Source organism: Anarrhichthys ocellatus, unplaced genomic scaffold (assembly GCF_004355925.1).
Source record: "Anarrhichthys ocellatus isolate YVR2014 unplaced genomic scaffold, GSC_Weel_1.0 scaffold5, whole genome shotgun sequence".
NCBI lineage: Eukaryota > Metazoa > Chordata > Actinopteri > Perciformes > Anarhichadidae > Anarrhichthys > Anarrhichthys ocellatus.
In genome coordinates, this window is record NW_022280035.1 from 3,613,694 (window position 1) to 3,631,427 (window position 17,734).

The following is a 17,734-nucleotide window of genomic DNA, read 5'->3' on the forward strand; positions in this document are numbered from 1 at the left end:
CCTGTGAAAGCTGATTTCTGCCTTTTGTGGCAAAACTGCACACCTCCTCTCTTCTTCCATCCTTCCTTCTCCTTTTACCTGCAATGGATGATGCACTAAACTTCCCCCTGCTACTCCCTAAAAACCCTCAGTTTCTCCAGTCTTAAGGGGTGTGAATCTAATGGCATAAAAAAAACAAAAAGTAAACAATTAAGACACAGAAATGGAGATAACCTGCAGCTGTTTAATATCACTCAACTGGAGAATTGGTGCCACCAGCTGTTTATCTCAACACATCCAACTCCTAAATATTCACATAATGTTAGTGGATGGAAACACTTATTAATTCACATTTTCTGGAAATTTGTTGAAATTTTGAGCTACATTTGGATGGAAACGAGTCTGAGCTCGTCTATTTCCTTTGTGTTGTTTAAATTGTGTCAATTGTTATTGTTCTATTTACAGTAGACGTGCATTGCGATGAGTCATGTTGGTGTGATGAGTAGTGTTCCTGTATTGTCACCATGCAAATAGCTGCAGAAGCTTATGGGGATCTGACAAACAAACGGAGGTCTTCTCCGAGTTTGGGGGTTCAACATAATAACTGAAGTGCCACGCTGGCAGACTTGTAATTTAACATGGCTTTAAACTTGATGGGTTTCATCTGCGGGGACATAAAGGAGGTGAATGTTCATTAAAGTACCTGTTTGGAAATACGCTCGACAAAGTTGCACTATGGCTCTCCTGCTCGTCTTGCTGCTGACAGTTGATTTTCGTGTACAGGATTACTCTGCATTATGAGGCCAGAGTATTCACCTGCTGATCTGCATAGTGTGGTTACTCTGCCCCTAAATCAGTCTTTGGAGGCGGTCAGCACTAAAAACCACTCGTTCAGCACTTTGGGGCGAATATTAATTTAATCCTCTCAGTGTGTTTGTATGTTTATCGCAGTGGGAAAACATTTAAGAGGCTATTTGGGGGACTTCCTGTGCGCTCATTTCTCCACCTATCCTCTCCTCAAGATCTCTTCATCAAGATTTCTTTTTGTTTTGTTTTGTCTTTGAAAACTCTTCGCTCCTGAGTCGGAAAGTGAAAAGGGGGATGTCATGGGAGCAAGGAGAACAAAGGAAAGGACATAAGAGGGAGGGAGGGAAAGGGAGATAGAGAGAGGAGAGAGGAGAGAGCGTGACATGAAAACGTAATGAGGATTGTCATGCCCATAGGGGCAGATGTGAGGGATGAACTGTGCAGGGGTTGAGATGAAGGAGGAATGCAGACAAAAAAAAAAAAAGGAGCGAAAGACGGGGAAAACAAATGAGGATAAACACTGTGACCGAGAGGTGACATAACTTTGCTGGCTCAGCGCAGGAGGATGCGACTGGTTCCGGAGCCAAGATGTGGAGCGCAGCTGTGCTGACCCGCATGCCGCTGGGCAGTGTGGGTGGTGGCTGTACTTCACATCTGTCGCGTCAGGCCACAAAATCCAGAGGCAATGCGATCCTAAGTATATTCTTGCCAGGGGAAAGAAGGGCTGTTTCCCCCCCAGGAGTCTGGTTCTTTTCCAGTTCCCAACACGGGCGGAGCTGTCAGAGAAATCGGAGCTCATCGTCACCCTCTGGGTTGCTTTTGGAGGGTTCAGGTTGCGGCTAAAAACCATCACTATGTGAGATTTACAGCAGTTTAACTGGAAACCAGACATGAAAACACTCTGGATTTGTTTCCAATCCTTCACTTCAATGACAACCTCACGGTGCAGAAATGAAACTGTATTTGGGATTTCAAGTGCAGTGCAGAGGGGGGTTTATATGTTTTATTCCGCCGCTAGAGGGTTAGGGTATATTTCATATTACTGCTGACCATTTTTCCAATAGTCAATAGTGACGTAATAGAGAAACAGGATTTATAACAAACAGGCTAAAACATGGTGCTTTTAATATCAGCGTTTCTTAAACAGAATCCTTTGTACATTTACAGCCTCATACCACTGAGCTGTCTCGTCTCTTCTCCGAGGTACAGCATGTCTCACATTTTTTCTACAAATGTGCGTCGCCTTCTCGAGGCATGACAGCAGCGATCAGAGTACAGAAATGATAACACAACTGTCACGACAGCAGTGTGCTGGGAGCTTGCAGACACATCTATTCCCCGGGTAGAGCTGTCAAAGTCTGAGTTTGACAAACAAAAGAGGGCCAAGCATCAGACCAAGAGAAGGGCTTGTCACGAGTGGGACTCTTTGCTCCGTTCTACTTTACTGGAGTTCACTGGTGAGTGGGTTTTTATAAGCACGGTTTCCCGTCTACTTCAGAAATACCTCCCGAGTCCAATTAGCAGCGATGATTCTCTGCAACTGTTGAGGAGCAGAAGGGGAGCGCTGGGTGCTTTCGATAACTCTGCAAGAACTGCCGGAGCCATTTCTCCATTCCTCAAAGTGTTTCTCTGGGTGAAGGAACACAATAACTTCACATGAGCCTGATTGGTTTTCCTTTTTCCTTTTTTATCATTTAAAATGAAATCAATTATCCAAAGAGTATCCTGGAAAGGTTATGGAAAAAACAACAATGTCAACGATGAAAGGAAAAACGATTCTGCCTCTGTTGCTTTTAAGCTGTTATGAGTTGTTAACATTTTGGGGATTTTCAGTTAGATGAGAAGATTGCTGAAACCCTCATGTCTGTATAGTAAATATGAAGCTACAGCCAGCAGCTGATTAGTTTAACTAAACGCTGAATTGTCTTTTTTTGCAACTTCGTTTTTGTACACGAGAATAAACGAGATTTAATGTGTCAATTAGCGAGTTTTAGAGGTAATAGGATTTTGTTGGCCAAAGTCAAGCTAGGTGTTTTCCCGTTTCCAGGCTTCGCGCTAAGCTAAGCTAAACTAACTGTCTCTTGGCCGTGGCCACGAGACAGTGGACAATGCCAAACTATTCCTTAAAGCAGCTATGATTGATGTTTTTTGTTATAACAACGATGAGAATGCGAAAGGAGTCGTTCGTCGTAACGGAGCCACAGAATTATCACCTGAATCTGCAGCTTCCCTCGGCTTTACAGTGAGTTTCAGCTCATTGTTTTGCTGTCCGGCAGCAACTATATGGTTTTAATAACTCACACCGTTCACATGTCCTCAAGTGACATGAGAGACTGACATTTTTTGCGCCCTCAAATCCATTGTTGTCAATGTAGACGCGCGGAAGTTGCTCAAAAGCGTTGCACCCTATTTTTCAGGGTGCAGCGGCTTCACCCAGAGATGAAAAAAGCTCAACTTTTGCAACCCTGCAGCGCGCGCTGCATGTCATGTGACGAGGAACAACCAATCACAGCCAGCAGATATCTTTTCTATATTCTGTAAATATCAGACTATATGGAGAAGACGTTAATCGTGTTAGTGCGGGGCTCCCAAGAGCTTCACCTGTCCTACAGACCATTTTGCTTGCGTCACCGTTTTCGTCCGTGGATTTTTCAACATCTGGTTGAAAGGTCCGACAAATCAAGCAGTAGAGCTACTGTGACTGATTTACAGTGCTGGAAATCCATTTGTTTTGACTTTGTTTAGTTTAGTCAGCGAGGCTTCCTGCTAAATTATTGCAACATAATCATCACCATCGCAGCACACAGGTTCTGGTTGCTTAGTAACAGCGGTCGCGGCTGGAGCGCAACCTCCCAAACAGCTTGAATAAAAGGATGAAAGCGGCACGGCTGGCGTTTTTAGACACAACACGTGAACAGCCTCTAAGAATTCTTTAGAAAGAAAACTCAAGTTTCTGATCAAACTGAAGTTTAACGTCTCAGAAGAATCCTGTCAACGTGAATCTTGTTTTTAATTTGAAGATTGAAGGTTCAAACTAATATTGTATCTAGCTCCCACTTTTGGGACCACTGTTCATCACACTGGTGTATTATTAAACACCACCTCAGGAAATATATTAGCTGTGAGGATGCAGAAAAATAAACATTTGAAATTCTGTGACAGGAGATGACAACATGCTCGAATTTCTGTGTGTGGCATCAATAGGAAAAGTCTCCCCTCGAGGCAATCACTCCTTTGTTTTGCACATAATGTGGGAGGGCTTTTATTTATTGTTTTAAAGAAGTGATCCTGTCAATTCAGTTGAGTGCTGAATATATATTCGTATCACATACAGCCTGAAATAGTTTCTTATCAGCCTCTTTTTTTATTCTTTTGATCTTTTCACAAAGAAAAGTCAGTTGGGATATACCTCTTTCCTTATTCATCAAGCACTTTGCAATGAAACAATGAAAAGATTAACAATGCAATGCATCAAAGACGGTCTTCAAAGGGAGAGCATATTCCAGTTTTCTGGAGCTATGCGGTGATGTAGATAACAAAGGGAAGTTGAGAGGAGAGAAATAAAGGCCTTAAACCTCTCCAGGGGGAACACCTCTCTGCTGCCACTACATTCTGGCCGGATGCAATTTCCTGGATGCCGCAATGCTCTTCAAAGAGAAGAGAAATTGCTCCATCACAGTCGAGAGCCAGGAGGAGGAGGACAGTTTAAGAAACAGTCTTGGACTTGTGAGCTACATAAATTAACTACCGGATAAATTATCCATCCCCCTCAAAGTAGACAAAAAACACGGAAAGGTCAATAAGATGCTTGAGTGGGTGTTAGGACTGCACACACACACACACACACGCACTACCAACAACTATTTACATGCTTAATATGTGTGCATTTCATATTCCACTGCTGAAATTAATTATTGAGGCAGAACTAAGCAAATGTTTGGGAGCATGTGCTCAGAACCAGAAGGCTGTCTCCAATCCAATCAGGGAAAAGTCATGATGTAATGGGGGGGGGGGGGTTTAGGAAAAGAGCACTCTGCTCGGCTAACAACTACTGCATCATTAAAGTGCCACAGAACCACAATCGGCACCTCTCAGTGCAAGCGACTGTTCTGTTTGAGGGGGGATTTAATATTTTAACTTCCTATTCTGAGGACAACAAACTCATTCAAGGCCTTGTCATGTTTCAGGGTTCAAAGGTGGTCTTGGCCCACATCGTTTTAATAAATCTTTTCACAGCAGACATTTTAACTTCCTATAGAAGGAACGACACGTTAACGATGACAGCCAACCCAGGACCAGGACCTCGAACCTGAAGCAGCAAAATAGAGCTCAGCCATCGTTTATTGTATTATTTACACCTGTGTGTCTCCTGCTGTGACATGTCAAAATGTCTGCTGTGACTAAAGTCTATCTTTAGATTTATGTGGGCCCCAAGGTACCGAAAAAAGGTTGTAACATTTATAAAGTTCAGAATGTCACAAGCAATAACAAAATTCATCGCAAGTTTACAAGAGCCCAAAGTCACAGAAAGTGGATCAGCAGCATTTCCATACAATTTAAATTATTGTTATGATATATCTACTAAAAGAAATAGCTGACAAATAGTAAACGCCACCCTATGAAATACTATGCACTGGTCTGACTACTGATTTCGACACCATCGCTCTCTTTGCAGTGGTTTTAAAATCGGTGTAAGGCTAAAAATAAAATGTGACTGACTTTTCCTCCCCAGAGGGGAAATTAACTTGTTACAGTAGTAAAAAGAAACCTGTCACAAGGTGGAAGTCATGCACTAGAGGAAGGAACGCATGCAGTCGCGGCAGACAGGGACAATTCAATGGTACAATGACAAAAGTGACGAAATATAGAGGCTTCCTGGTGAGGGTAGCAAGTCAAAACACTGAGGACCTACTGTCAAACCAGAACGAGGCAGGGAAAATGAGCAACACGGATAACTGGTAACTGACTGAAGGAAAGGAGCTGAGATATGTACTGCAGGGCTGATAAGGGAAAGTGGGAACAGGTGTGTAGATGGGCGGAAAGTCTGAGGGCATCTGGCTATACTGTCATAATGTTGTGATGAAGTGTTGATTCAATTTTATGATCATTTTGGAGGAAGTAGTTTGTACCACGGTTGAACTGAGTTATACTGATGAGTCATATAGTCACTTAGTAAATAAATGCATTATGTAGTAAAAAAAAGTAATGAGTCTAGAGGTGGAAATTACAAATCACTTGCTAACTTAAACGCCTTTTACGCCTTTAGTTCAGTTTAAAGATTAAAAGTCAGTGACTTTGCAGTTTGGTCTCTTTATTTTTCTAAGCTAAATGATCGCATCCATTCAATGGTAGTTCAGTATACTGTATGTGCAGCAGGAAGTGAACACATCACAGTGACATACATAGGTCCAGTTTCGTACAAGTGCAGGACCATCTATTTGTGAAAACCAGTGAAACAACGATAATGTGTGAACTGTCCCAGTCGTTTGATAAGCTTTAAATGAGGATCATTTAAAGCTTATCAACTGAATCAACTGAATCACAGCTGAGCTGACAGCGAGGCTCTCAGTCACCAGGGAGGGGAGCCTCACTGCTAAATGCTACGGATTCGTTCAGTGACAAACAACGATTCAGAATACTCACTTCACTTTGAAGATTCGCTCGTACCGTACATGCACTGAACACCTCAGGTCTGCCGGGCTTATTGAGTTAGAACTGGGACTCATGAAGAGTCACACTGATGTTTGAATCATTCTTATATAAGTTAACACGAGGCTGTAACTCGACTGAGCAGCTTTTCTTCAGAATAAAAGACAAAAGCAAAAGACATTGAATCGAAGATAGAGTGTACAGATTGTAAAACCCTTTAGAGGTAAACTTGTGATTTTGATAAATAGAAAGAACTTGACATAAAGTTGAGACACAGCATAAGCGTGAAAAACTAAATAATAAATTATGCAAATACAAAACACTAAACAAAGGTGAGTGTAAACCGTTATGGTCTTGAGCTGCATTTTAAAAACTATTTGCAGTTTATGAGCCACCTTTAGTCTCCTTTAGTGTAGGCAGGTGCCTGACTACTCGAGTCATCTAATAACTGGGTTGATCCAGACTAATATCACTACTTCAAACTGCATAAAGGCTTCCAGTAGTTTTACTATCAATGGGTTCCTGAGAACATTTACAAAATTGCCCATAAGTAGAAAATATCACCTCAAAGCTACTTCAGTGCAGCTGCTATGCTCTTTGGTGTCAATGTGTATGATTGTGTGTATTTATGTTCCCCCACCCAAAAATATATCGATCTTCTGAGACATCTCTGCTGGTTAAATCAAGGTAAGAACCATTTGGCGCTGTAATATATATATATAAGAGGGTCTACAACCAGAGATGTCCAGCGAAGATAAGCATGAATCTTCTTGGCGAAAGATAAAATACCATTCATTAAACTCAATCCAATCTATTCAGTGAGGCGGCTGTGTGGAATGATCAATGTTCGACTCCAAATTAAAAACCATGTCTGATGCCAGTGACCGTTGGCAGCGGTGTCTGGGTGCGACAGTAGCAACAGCAAGCTTTTTATGGCAGAGACATTACAGACTCTACTTTTTGCTGCAGAGAAAACTTACACGAGCATCCGTCACGTGGACATATACAATGTCGGTGGACTGTATAAAAAAATGTCTTTGACCAGCTTCACTGCATCACTCTCCACACCTCCTCTCAACAAGGGTCTCATTTCAAAAAGGACATTGCTGCACAATAACACCTTTGCTTTGGGAGTAAAAAATGATAATAAAAAGATGAAAAGGTAGATGTAAACATTTACTCAGAGCTGTGGGGATTCAAAAGAATAACTAAAAAGCCCAAAAGAATGTATGATCAGGACTTGTCGGCACAGATTGAAAACGTACTTTACAGGCAGACTGATAAACACACCCTGATGGTGTCATCGTAAAACAAGAAAAAGAAGATTCAATCGTAGAGGTGTATTCCAGACTTTGTTTGACACATGCTCTGGGAATAAAAGACGAACATGTTCACCCAACGACATGTACTGTGAGGTATTTACACCAGAGAAGGTTCTGATTGAAACCAAGAGCATCCACAGACAAAATCACAGCAGGTTTCCCCAGTTTTCCCGAAAACTAACCTAGAAAAATGTGTTTTCCTCCCGTTGGCTCAGAGGTTTGCTCTCTCTTTGCTGTCGGGATTTCATCATTCTTTAAATAGATAGTCCTATGATTTATACAGTGAGTGTTGTCTGCACGCCACTATGAATGAACTGTGTTATTTAAAAAATAAAAAAATAAAAGAAATGTTAAAGGAAGAGAAGGCTTGTGATATTCTATATTTTTCTTATTGTAAAAAAATAATAATGAATAGACCAAAACCAACAATGTGTTGAACAACGTGTTAATCTGCTTCACAATACTTTCCTGTCTGTGACTCTTTATCCCCAAATCCTTTTTTGAAGACGAAAATCTTTCTTCTTTTTAAAGCAATCATTTCCTAAAACACGGGCACATTGTACTTTTTAGCAAACGTTACTTAAACAGGATTAAATGGGGCATTTGTTGTGGACTATTTTCAGCGGCGGATTTGGTGCCCAAGTAAGCATTTCAGTAAGAAGGACTGTGTATGTGGGATCCACTCAGAATAAACAGTGCCCACATGTTCATAGTGGTTTATTGATGTGAGAAATCTGCATAATTGGTGTCTATTTTGACTTTTTCTGGTAACGAAAACAGTAATTAATTTTTTGGTTTCAACTGACAATGTCTGACTAGCTTTATCTTGGTATACAAACAGAACAGCATGGCTCATCCTCCCAAATACTGAATGTAAAGGGACGAACTTCTTAGACGGCTTTAGCAAGTAATCAACCAGTTGTAAATGTCTAACCTGACGTTACTGAGTTCAGCAACAATGTGCTGTGTGGACGAGTGAGGTTTGGAGGCCTGCGTCTATTTATGTGCTGCTTTCTTGTCTAGAAAGGCACAACATATACGTACTGGTGGGTCAAACAGTTGGCTTGTCACGGCTAGCTAGCTTGTAAACCAAGTGCTCTATTTCATTGTATATAACTCTTGTTTTATGTGTAAAATGCAATACATCTTGTTACACTATTCAATAGCATTTTAATAAGCAGTACGTTCATACAGAGGCTATATTGACATTAATTATTCTATTTATGTGCAGTGCTACACTAAACTACCTACCCGTCAGACTGTTACATGGGCTTGTTAAAAAAGAAATGTCTTGTATCAGCATTTGCAACCTTTACAGGTCTGTGACGCGTTTCTTACTCTGAGCAACGACAGCTCTCAAATGTCAGTAAAACTGTTGCTGTGGGAAAAACCATCCATGAGCCAGAAGCTTGGACGCTGTTCACACAAATATGTCAAAAAAGAGGCTCTATCCTTTTTGGATAATGGGAAACAATGTGCACAATAGCTGCAGTGTCATTATAGATTTCATTTCACAGAAAGTTTTAAAAATTAAAATGTTGGTTTTTAATTAATAACCGGGATAAGAGGAACGTGCTATATCAGGCTTTGGCTACACAGACGACACTTGTTACTGAAGCAGGATGAATTCATTGTTGGTTTTGGTCTTTAACAGGATTTGTTGGCAAATACTAAACTCATCCTTTAATCAAGATTGGATCAAATCGTCTTGGGAGACAACTTACCACTTTGAAGTCCTCCGCTCTGCACTCAGTGCCGTGGAAGTGGCAGGCCAGCAGCATGTCGTTGATGTCGTGGCCGGTTCGGTCGTAGAATTCCCGCATGTTGAAGGGTCGCGGTTTGAAATTATGAAAATCGGCTTTAACCTTTAGGCTCTCCAGGACACTCTCCTCCACAAGATGTATGTCCCTGATCTCATACCTGGAATAAATCGACAGACAGAAAGAAAAGTCAAAGAAGTATTTCATACATTTTAAGTGCAGATTTTATGAAGGTAGGTATGGATGGAGGAACAGGACTTTGCAGTGAATGATCACTGACGATAAAGTAGACTTCATATATTTGCACACTTCAGGAAGGTTTATGAGTCTTCATCTCAACCGTTCCCCCTCTGAACCAAAGCTAAAAATAATAGAGTCCACGATGAATCACAAGAGACAGACAACCGAGGAACAATATATAGCTGGTTTTCTGGTGCATTTTCAGGCTCTGAACCGATGGCACTACCAGAGTGTAACGCTTTATCGTACAGTAGATAATAAAGTACAGACAAGAGCTGTGCGGGCCCATAAAGACAGTCGTCCATTCACTGTCGATGCAGGAACTTCAGGCCACACTTCAACTCCATTCTCACTTAACTGGATTCAAACTTGGAGAAAAATGTGTTTGTGTTAATTGGAATTGTATTTCCTGGTCTTACAGTAACAGTGATACAATGTTCTGAACATATTAGCTCGTCCAATGAAATAAAGAATGAATGTTCTCATGTTTCATCATATATGTATTGCTAATAGTACGTTGAGTTCTCAAAGGTTTTCTTGCATGGTAACAGCTAAGCCCCAGATATCACCACATACGTAGCTTACACTGTGATTTTTCATTTTGTCTGCATTACTAGCCCTAGTCTTTTTTAAACTACATTAGGAATAAAAGGCCTGCAAGTAACTGAGTGGGGAGCCAGACAGCCCACATCAAACACAGCATTTTCAGTGGCACTAAGAAATTTCCTTTCATTTAATGGAGCTCACAGAAATCTGACCACGCTGCCTCGTATCAAAAAAGAGCAGACCCGCTGTAAATGCACCCAGCCTCTATACCCTGGCTGTGATCCCCCCATTGAGCTATTATTAAAAATGTCACCATCTTAATGGACTCACCAAAGAGCAAATTGAGTGGAGTTTTTTTTTTTCCAGAACACTGCCTCAAATGAAAATTTCTCATATGGATGTGGCCACTCTTGTGTGGATATGGTCTTTCATTGATCTTTTGTGTGACTGACTATTACTGCACCTAATATGTTTTTACGGATTACATTAATACAAATGAGATGCTCTCTTATTTAAGGAAGAGCTTGTAATGTATGATGTATTAGGTACCTGGAACCTTTCAAGCATCAAATCAATAATAAATAACCTCATTCAAGTTTAGAAATTAGTTCAGGGATTATTTTCGTGACATTAAGATTGAATTAGGCCTCATTATGGCAGAGCAGTGGAGTGTTTCTGTTTGATTCAAAGAGAACTCAATTCAGGACAGCCACTCGCTTCCCCCACTGTTGTTGTGTTGTGGAAAAACCCGCCCAGAAGGCACTTATGAGTTAAAATCCCATGAGAACGAGCCGCCGGGATCGGCGAAGGCTCGCACTTCAGGATGTGTGCAGCTTAAATATCATGCCACAAGACATTTCCCAGACCAATGACTCCAAACATGGGAAGTGGGCGGAGAACAGTCTTAAATGGATTTCAAGCCACAAGCACTTTAATTTCTGGCCGGGGGTATAACAGCTAAGTGTGCCGTTGCATCACCTCTATGCCTTGCCAAGGGAGGCAGGATAATGAGCACTAAACCTACTGCAGAGTGTAAGAGTTGAGATCAGTACACGGAGAAGGAAACTCAGTCACAGTTATGCTTCGGTCTCAAACTCTGCAAAGTCTTTCATGTGAACTGCTGCCTGGAAATGCGATATTATGAGATGGCAAGTGTTGATCATCAGTGACACCAACGTCACAGAAAAAAAGAGCTAATTTTAGTGTTCATTCTGGGATCTTCATTAAAGATTTAGGATAGAAGTTGGCTGCACATCCACATAAAAGTGAAGCCATCAGAGGCCTTCAGCGCTGTATGCTGAGCCCTCACCTTGATCTCTTTAACTGACAGCCTGTCAGAGGTTCAAATCATCGGAGCCTTTCCCCTTTTTTTTGAGTTATTGATCACTCAGATGACAGACACTGGTCACTAAACGTGGCAAATAACGATATCTTGCTGTTTTGTTTCATTTTGGCTGCTCTTGTTGACATTTGGAACAATATTACAACACCACATAGAGCAACATCTTTCAAACAACTTTCAAAGCCACTCTCTCCATGAGATCTTTCCTCTTTCTCTGCTCCTTGGACAGACCTGTGCAACCATCTTCATCCACGTAAACTATCCAGAGAAGTTACCTTTTTTTGACTGCACAGAAACAAAGTGGATTTACTGTGAAGGAGTGGAGTTGTCTTCGGCTCTGTTAAAATCACAGAAACATGAGGATTTAAATGCATAGCTGACAAAGATACCCAGAGCATCAGTCATTTCACTTGTAATCAAAGGAAGCTGACTCTCTGCTTCTTTTCCTCATGTGCATATGTGGTTGCCAGCTCCAGCATCCGGAGCCCTCAGCTGCACCGACAAGACGGCTGCCGTTCTCCGATTATAGCGCCTCAGTAAATTCAAGCCTGACAAGCACTGAGAGACTCAACAAGGTAGAAACCATTAGAGCTTGACACAATTGCCAGAGGATGAAGTATTCAGATCATTTACCTAAAGTTTGGGAAGGTTATATTGGAGAAACCAACACTAGTACGCTAGATTTGAAAAATGATCCACTAAAAAAACCCAGCCTAGTGTTGCTAACTCTTTTCCAATGAAAGTAGCTAGAAGGTTCAAGGTTCAGAGATCATTTATGGTCATTCTGCAACCAGACGGCAACCTCCGGTTCTGCCCAGTGAAGCCAATGCGGAAGTGTCTTAAAACTTTCTCTACTGAACAGCAGGGGGCGACTCCTCTGGTTTCAAAAAGAAGTCTGATTGTATAGAAGTCTATGAGAAAATATCTCTACTTCTCACTTGATGTATTACCTCAGTAAACATCTTAAATATGAGTTTATGGTCTCAATCACTAGTTTAAAGTCTTCTTCAATACAGCATGATGTTCATTGAGTAAATTATGGTCCATTTAGTGTCAAACAGACCATAATTTACTGACAATTTCAACAAGTATAACAAAAGATGTTTTTTTAAATTACCGTACCTATAGCTTTAGGTAAAAGTAGAAATACAAAATATTCCTACTAGTAAAAGTCCTGCATTGGAAATATAACTTTAAAGTATTCAAGAATCATTAGCAAAATGTACATAAATAATGAAAATGCAGAAAAGTGGCCCCTGTGAGTGTTATTGCTTATGCAGTTATGTGTAAGCAGCATTTTACTGTTGTAGCTGGTCGACAATTTTGCATTAACAGATACATTAGTAGCAGCATTTTACAAGAACATTGTAGGTTTTGTGTCTCAATCTTAATATGCAAAGTATCTCGTATATAGCTGCCAAATACATCTGATAGTGGTGAAAAAAGTTCAATATTTCCTTCTGAACTGTAGTGGAGTGGAAGTGGCAAAAAAATGGAACCACAGTAAATGCACCTGAAGTTTGAACTCAAGTGCAGTACTTGAGTAAGTTACATTCCACTACTGATATTTGCAATATGAAACTAATTTATGTATTCCCATTAACGGGGGGAAAGGGTGGAGGGTGGAATACATTATTTGATATTAAGGGAAAACAACATACAGATAATAAAGAATACAGTAGAATGTAGAAACTTTTGAAGTGGTCGTACCTCTGGTTGAGCAGGGCCAGCAGCTCCCCTGCGTGGTACAGGTCATTGCGCGACACCCGGCTGAACCGAAACGCGTTCAGGTTGCAAAAGGTGACCGCGGGGAACGTCATGATCGGGGTCGTGACCTCATCCAGTTTGGTGACGTGCGGGTACTCGAGGTAGAAGTGGATCCGGTCCACGCACACGAACAGCAAGAAGGTCAGAGACCCCAAGAAAAACACGACCCACAGGCAGCGTTTGACGCAGAACCGCTCGTATGTAAAAATGTGAGAGATCCCGTGCAGAGTCGAGCTGTGCGCAAAAACTTCGATGGGTGGAGGTTGATTTGTGTCCATTTCTTCGGTTTCCACTTTGAGATCCATCGTCACCGTGCAACAAGCTCGATCTGAATGCCAGAGTCGCAAAAACAGCTTCAAAACACTCGCTGCTGAGAGAAACCGAGCCGATATTCATTCACCTGTGGCATAAGCTGTCATTATCCATCCGAACATGTGCGAACGTGAAGATAACCACTCTTGGACTTGGCGCGGTTTGGTCGCCATCCCTCACGCAGACAGATGGAGAAACATTTTGATCATCCGCCACTCTTTTATGAAAAACTAAAGTCAGACGGGCGGGAATCGCGAGCAGAAGTGATGCATTTCACGAGAGCAGGGCGATTGAAAAAGCACGCACAACCCAAATGTCTATAGGAAGATCTATCACTGCTGCGCTACGGTGATGGTTTGCAGGTTTCTCACGGGGGTGCAGTAAAGCAAAGAAAGAAAAAGAGGATTGACAAAGTGTTTCATCAGCCTGCGAATTCGCTGGTCGAGTCCAGTGAAGCACGCACCATTGCTCCACGCCAACAAGAGGAGACCCGGAGACCGAAAAGAGAAAGAATCCTTTTTGACACTCCGGCTCATTTATTAAGAGTTCCTCTGTAGCTGGCCTTTACGCGTGTCCTTTCAAATCCGCAGATTCTCAGGTCCAGTCAGGAGATGTTCTCCACTCTGGAATTAGGAAGAAAAAAAAAAACGTGTTTGGGAGTCAAGGCGGTTGGTTATTCTGGTCGGTGGAGAGTCGTGAGCTTTTTTTTTCCTCCGCTCGTGTTTGTGTCTGCCTGCCTGGCAGCAGCGGCAGTGGACGGGAGAGAAGAGGAGAGAAGAGGAGGGTGGACTGACGCGCTACTGTTCACCTGCGAGTTACTGTAGTTTCACAGCTTAACCGCAGCCCGAGTAAAAACAGAGAGAGAGAGAGAGAGAGAGAGAGAGAGGAGGAGAGAGAGAGGGGGGGGGGGGGGGCACCAAGTGGAATGAATTTGAGCAATAGGTGCATTAAAGGGGAACAACTGCAATTTAGTATCAGGCTTCCATAAAATTGGGGTGTCATGAGAGATGGATTAAAGGGAGAAAGGGCAAAATCGAAGCTGCAGAGGCCCCAAATATCCTGACTTTATATGAGGCAAACTCATAACGTCTTTCAGCAAAAGGGCATTAGGCCACTGGCCTCTGTTCTTCTGTGCAGTCTCTCATTTAGCATTTCGTTCACCTGTCTTTGGAGCGTGTAATTGAAGTTGCATTGCAGGAGACATTGGTTCAACAGGCTGCTCCTGACAGGACAATTAGACTGAACTTTGAGTGTAAAACTGGTGCAGTGTCCTTTAACCACATACAGCCGGAGTGACCACTATACCCGGCCACTGAGACTGGCGGACCGGACAAATCTGGCAACTCAGAGTAAAACAGACTGTGTCAACGTATGCCAACAGGGAGAGATGGAGGGAGAGCAACACTTCCCTGCAGCCAATAAAGTAGAAAGACATGAAATAAAACTCAAATACCAAGGACTCAACACACTCACAGACCAAAATATAATCCAGTATTTAGACAGGGGTAAAAAAAATATTTCCTGAGTGAAAAACAACACATGAAACTGTACGGAACTCTTTCAAAGTCTGCCTCAATGATTAGATTTATACGGTTTACATCATTATTATTGCATTATTTAACAGCTTACAACATATACGGCTGCCACTGAGAATTATATTCATTATTGATTAATCTGATTATATTCTCAATTCATTGGTTGGTCTATAAAACAACTAAATCAAATCTAGAAAAATGTCTATACAGTTAAAGCAAGAGCCCAAGTTGACATATTTAAATCACTTGTTTTGTGTGACCAACCGTCCCAAATGCAAAGATAGACCGTTAAATTTATAGACTAAAACAAATTGACATAAATGACAGATCAATTTAGTTTCTTTCCCAATAGTATACCATGTGGAACAGTAATGTTGTTATGTCAATGTGTGTTGTGTAATTAGTGTATCTGTCATGACTTTGCTCACATTCTGAATTCATTCAATTCAGACTTGAAATAGAGAAAGACATTTAAAAGGAAAGGTTCTACCCAAACCTACAGAAGTTCAAAGAGGTGAGAGTATCTGAACAGCTACTCTCCAAGACAAAGCCATATATCAGGCACCACGAAGGAAAATCATTTTTAGATTGGACCATGAATAAACAATGACATTTAGTCCCCGGCTGGATACTGGTGTGAAAAATGGATCTGACTGTGCAGCAAGGCTGAATCAAGCTTTGTTAATGTAACAAAATATTTATTACATGTCATGAAAGATGCATCACCCACCTCAAATGCGTCAGAATGAAATATCTTATCTTTGACATTAAAGGTCCTACTACATTTGCAACTGTGACCTGGAGCAGTTGTTATCTAATCGTATCTAAAGATCCAGTATAAACAGCTGTAACTAGTAATAATACTGCAGAAGCCAAAAGATACTTTTTGTTATCGAATCCAAATAAGAGTTGGAAGTTTAAGTATTCAACAGCGGTCCTTACCCACGTTTGAAGCTCGCACTTAGTATGGATCCCCACTGCTCTTTGTTTAGAGCCAAATGCCAAACAAGAACTTTAAAAAAATGAAATAACTAAGTTCAGACATCTTCTGGGAATGTGGCCGTTTTCAGCAACCTGGAAGGTCTTTAGACCCTTATAGTATGCTGAGAAATAAAACGGTGAAACTTTACGGGTTTACAGGTCCATATCATTTATCCAATAAGGTTTCCTGGAAGGAATAATGTGATTTGGTTATTCAGTCACCAGCAGTTTGTTTCAGTTGAACATTCTGTTATTTTTTTTACTCTTGTGTACTTTATGTTTTTGAGCTAGAGTTTAGCAGTCTGTCTAGAGAAACAGAACAGGAGTAGAATGGACATTCCCTTTCAAATCATCGCAGCAGAATTGCCGTTGCGACCGTTGTAGCGGGCTTCTCTGTATAAACTAAACCAACTTAGAGTGGATATCTTGAAGATTTTCATTGAGATACATGTCTGTTAAGCCACTGTTTATCACTGGAGGAGGTACCTCAATGGTGATGGGGCTTATTGGCCACTTTGCTGTATTGCAAACTCGGTGTCTGTGGCAACTTTCCCTTGAGAAAATGCTGTACTACATTTTTTCCACACACACATAAAAATTAAACTATGCACACAATTCTTAAAAATAGCACGACATTATAGAATTTGAGACTTTCCGAGTGAAAAATCCAACTTCAGGAGGCGTTCCAGGTGAAATTTCCAACTGAGAACTTGGAAATTCCTCCTTCCCAGTTCAAATGGATCGCAGCATAAGGCAAATCGCGGATAAGCTGGCTAATTCCACTATGCTTTAATGCTAAGCTGGTTACAGAAAATGAGCTGAACAATGGGCTGGTGGCCGGCGGCAGCGCTGGGTCTAAAGCTCCCTCCGCCTCACTTTCCACCACTCCTGAGAAGGACTAGCTACCTAGCTAACTAGCCAGCCACACGTCTCCAATGCTTCTTCCCAGCGAGCTGGGATAACAGTCTAGGGCCCCACTGATGGACAACAAACGCCATTTTCTTTTGCACTAATCAAATGACCGCGGGAAACTGTTCCATGTCCGTGCTACTTCGATTCTATTTAAGTCTTTTTGTTGATAAATGAGCTTCAAGTTTTCAGAATTGTCTATATAATGGAGAAAAACTCGAGTACAGCATGTTTTCCAGGAGTGTCGCCGCAGACACCCAGTTTGTAAAACTGCAAATATTGCAAAACTTTCATCAGTCGGCCATAGTCTCCATCACCATTGTGTTACCTCCTCCGGTGACGGTGACTCAACAGACATTTATTTCAATGAAAATCTCCGAGATTGCCACTTTAAGCTCTTTACTGAAGACTATTATGGTTTAAGTCATTGTAAGTAAAAATGACACCTGGCCCCAGCTTCTCAATTGTGAGAATGTGTTACTTTATTGTTGCCTTGTCAAGAAAATAAACGGCAGACTAATACAGTTAGTTGCAGCTCTAATGTTACTACTGAGTGAAATATCAAAGATTCCCTGTATTTTTTTT

At 41.4% G+C, this 17,734-nt stretch overlaps 1 protein-coding gene across 1 annotated transcript in view; it reads right to left on the minus strand.

Moving 5' to 3' along the window:
• The window catches only part of LOC116381898 (acid-sensing ion channel 1-like), a 40,403-nt gene extending 25,846 nt beyond the window's left edge, over positions 1-14,557 (minus strand). The window contains exons 1-2 of the mRNA XM_031844400.1: positions 13,356-14,557; positions 9,482-9,677 (exon numbers count right to left, since the gene is read on the minus strand). Of these exons, the coding sequence (XP_031700260.1) occupies positions 9,482-9,677; positions 13,356-13,717 (558 nt within the window). The 5' untranslated portion in view covers positions 13,718-14,557. The remainder of the gene's footprint in view (positions 1-9,481; positions 9,678-13,355) is intronic.
• Positions 14,558-17,734: the final 3,177 nt, after the last annotated feature.